General features: G+C 55.5%; 1 protein-coding gene across 1 annotated transcript; it reads left to right on the top strand.

The window, feature by feature from the left end:
• Window positions 1–398: 398 nt before the first annotated feature.
• Window positions 399–3,537, top strand: LOC139274686 (SLIT and NTRK-like protein 5). Its single transcript, XM_070891365.1, has one exon. It carries the CDS (start codon window positions 399–401, stop codon window positions 2,997–2,999), a length of 2,601 nt encoding a protein of 866 aa, XP_070747466.1. The 3' UTR covers window positions 3,000–3,537.
• Window positions 3,538–3,811: the final 274 nt, after the last annotated feature.

Genomic DNA, 3,811 nt, shown 5'->3' with positions numbered 1-3,811 from the left:
TGCTTATCCGCCGAGTGCGTCTCCTCGACCAGTGCATTGAAGGAGCACATTGAAGTTCCACTCGAGGCTCTGGGATCCGAACTGAGCAGCGAGCAAACGCTCAGAACACCCGGAATTATATGGGAAATGTCATTTTAACTTTTGATGACCTCGACGTCATTGCAGCGATCAGTTGGGAATCTAATGGCAATTTCAGCGTCCGAGCATGCCGTAAGGAAATTCTCCCCCCTCTCTCCCTTGAAAGAGGGGGGGGGGGCAGTGAGGGAGGGGGTGGGGTATCTTTTTGGTGACGTTAGTTGATCGTTTGCAATTGAAAGTATTTACAATTCTTTCTTCTCTTCTAAAGGTGATAATCAGACAGCGAGCACGGGAGTGAAACGGCGATCCGCAGTCGGGCCATGAAAATGTATGTGTGGGTAACGCAGACCATCGCTTTTGCATCCTTCGTCCTGTCCAGGGCTGAGAGCAGCGAGAGCTACGGAGACATTTGCGAGAACCTGTGCGCCTGCGAGGAGAAGGACGAGGTGCTGGTGGTGGGCTGCGAGAACAACGAGATCATCAGCCTGCTGCAGGTCAGCCCGCCACGCTTCCCCGTCTACCATCTGTTCCTGAGCGGCAACCTGCTCGGCCGCCTGTACCCCAACGAGTTCGTGAACTTCACCGGCGTCTCCATCCTGCACCTGGGCGGCAACCAAATCCAGGACATCGAGGCGGGCGCCTTCCACGGGCTGCGGGCCACCAGGAGGTTGCACCTCAACAACAACAAGCTGGAGGGCATCCGCGGCGACACCTTCTCGGGGCTGGAGAGCCTGGAGTACCTGCAGCTGGATTACAACTACATCAGCTCGATCGAAGCCGGCTCGCTCAGCAAGCTGCACCTGCTGCAGGTCCTGATCCTCAACGACAACCTGCTGAGCAGCCTGTCCAGCAACGTGTTCCGCTACGTCCCGCTCACCCACCTCGACCTGCGGGGCAACCGGCTGAAGATGCTGCCTTACGCCGGGCTGCTGGAGCACATGGACCGGGTGGTGGAGTTGCAGCTGGAGGAGAACCCGTGGAACTGCAGCTGCGAGCTGCTGGCCCTCAAGGCCTGGCTGGAGAGCATCTCGTACACGGCCCTGGTGGGCGAAGTGGTGTGCGAGACTCCCTTCCGCCTGCACGGCAGGGACCTGGACGAGGTGGCCAAGCAGGAGCTGTGCCCCAGGAGATTGAGCATCGACTCCGAGTGGAGGCCCATGCCCCCCTTGACCACCCACGGCTATTTCTACACCACCCCGGCCACCTCCATCGCCACCTCCTCGTCGGTGTCCAAATCCCCGCCCAAGGGCACCCGCCTCCCCAAAGTGCCACGTGTGCGCCCCACCTCCGGGGGCCCACCGCCCAAAGAGGGCTACAACTACGGCCCCATCTTTGCCTACCAGACCAAGCCTCCCGTGCCTTTAGTGTGCCCTCGCCAGTGCACGTGTAACATGCAGATCTCGGACCTGGGGCTCAACGTCAATTGCCAGGAGAGGAACATTGAGCGCATCTCCCAGCTGCAGCCAAAGCCCTACAACCCCAAAAAGATGTACCTGACCGGGAACTCCATCCTCACCGTCCGGCGCTCGGATTTCCTCGAGTCGCCCGGCCTGGATTTGCTGCATCTGGGCAACAACAAGATCACGGTGGTGCAGGACCGCGCTTTCATGAATCTGACCAATTTGCGGCGCCTGTACCTCAACGGCAATTGCATCGAGAGGCTGACGGCGGAGATCTTCTACGGGCTGCGGAGCCTGCAGTACCTGTACCTGGAGCACAATGCCATCAGGGAGATCGTGCACGGCTCCTTCAGGCCGCTGCCCCGGCTGCACTTGCTGTTCCTCAACCACAACCTGTTGCGCGTTTTCCCCGCCGACCTCTTCCGCGGCTTCAACCTGACCAGGCTGAGCCTGCGGAGCAACCGCTTCACGGCGCTGCCCACGGCCGGGGTGCTGGAGCAGCTGCGCTCGCTGATCCAGATCGAGCTGTACGAGAACCCGTGGGACTGCACCTGCGACATTGTGGGCATGAAGCACTGGCTGGACAGCTTCAACAGCGGCACCCTCATCAATGGCGTGATCTGCCAGTCACCCAAGGACTGGGCGGGCCGGGACCTGCGGGCGCTCAGGTCCGACCTCATCTGCCCCGATTACTCGGATGTGGTGGTCTCCACCCCGTCCCCGTCGGCGGCGCAGGCCACCCAGGCCGGCGCTGCGACCGCCACCGCCGCCCCGGTCCAGTACCCGGCCGACGCCGGCTCCGTGCCCCTCTCCGTGCTCATCCTCAGCCTGCTCCTGGTCTTCATCACCTCGGTTTTCGTGGCCGCCGGCCTCTTCGTGGTGGTCATGAAACGCCGCAAGAAGGCGCAGAGCGACCGGGCCAGCGCCAACAACTCGGACGTCAGCTCCTTCAACCTCCAATATAGCGTCTACAGCCACCGCACCGCCCCCAAAGCCAAGAGCCCGGCCAGCCACGTATACGAGTACATCCCGCACCCCCTGGGCCACATGTGCAAGAACCCCATCTACCGGTCGCGGGAGGGCAACTCGGTGGACGATTACCGGGACCTACACGAGCTGAAAGTCACCTACCGGAGCCACGTGGACGAGGAACGAGAGAACCAGTTGAGAAGCCCCACTTACAGCGTCAGCACCATCGAGCCCCACGAGGAGCTGTCACCAGTTCAGGATGTGGAGCAGTTCTACCGTGGCATTTTAGAACCCGAAAAGGAGTCGCCCACTGGGAATAGCGTTGACTACCAATATGGTAGCCCACCAAACTATAATTACTCGCCAAACTATGAGGTGAGGCGTCAGTATTTACATCCGGACAGGATGAGGGAGACGGTGCTGTATGGGGCACCCAGTAATGTATACGCTGAGCAAATTAGAAATGACTACCTGGAACTGAAAGCCAAGCTTCATGTTGAGCCGGACTACCTCGAAGTTCTCGAAAAACAGACAACATGCAGCCAGTTCTGAACCACAGAGTTGTTTATATATATATATATATACAATATTTATTTCTAATTATCTGAGGTTTGGTTATTTTTTTTTCTGTTCGACCGAAGTGAGGTGAAAGTGTCTTGGCACTAGAGTATCACCTTGAACGGATATTTGAACTAGGGGAGGGGTGTGCACTCCAACCAATGGGTCCACTGGAAATATTTGAATTTGCTAGGATCAAAGGACCCAACTGAAGATTGGCCTGGTGATATGGTGACAGTAGGCATAAGTAAAGGTTTTGGGATTTACTGCCCTTGAAGGGACATTACAATCTTTCTTGCTTTCTTAGCGTTTCCATATGTGGAAAAAAAAATACTGTTTTGTACTAAAATAGCATTACATTACAGTGTGTTAGTAAGTTTGCTGTTTCTCCACGTGTACTTTAAACCGAGTATTTTAGTTACAAAACAGACCCAGAGAGCTACTTCCAGTCACACAAAATAATCACCTGGGAGTTACCTCTCCAACCAAAACATTTTGCTTATTCCTAGATGACATCAGAAATATCGCATGTTGTACAAAAATGCATCAATACATTACAGTTTTGCTGCAGGACTCAACACACCTGTTGCAGTGGATCACTGTGAGTCACAGGTGATGTAAAATGCACAGTTCGGGATTGGTTCTAGCTTCAGCTGTCTTTCTAATCAGAGTCAAAATGGCCTTCCATCGAGCTCCAAGAGGCCAGCACACCCCCAATTTTAGTATGAAGCTCTTATTCTTCAAGTGGATGTCTTTGTATGCATTCTGCACTTTTAAATTAGAAAGAGACCTCAGCGTCTTTAATA

Source organism: Pristiophorus japonicus, chromosome 10, assembly GCF_044704955.1.
Source record: "Pristiophorus japonicus isolate sPriJap1 chromosome 10, sPriJap1.hap1, whole genome shotgun sequence".
In the NCBI taxonomy this organism is placed as follows: Eukaryota; Metazoa; Chordata; class Chondrichthyes; family Pristiophoridae; genus Pristiophorus; species Pristiophorus japonicus.
This window is presented reverse-complemented; position numbering and strand designations above follow the sequence as displayed.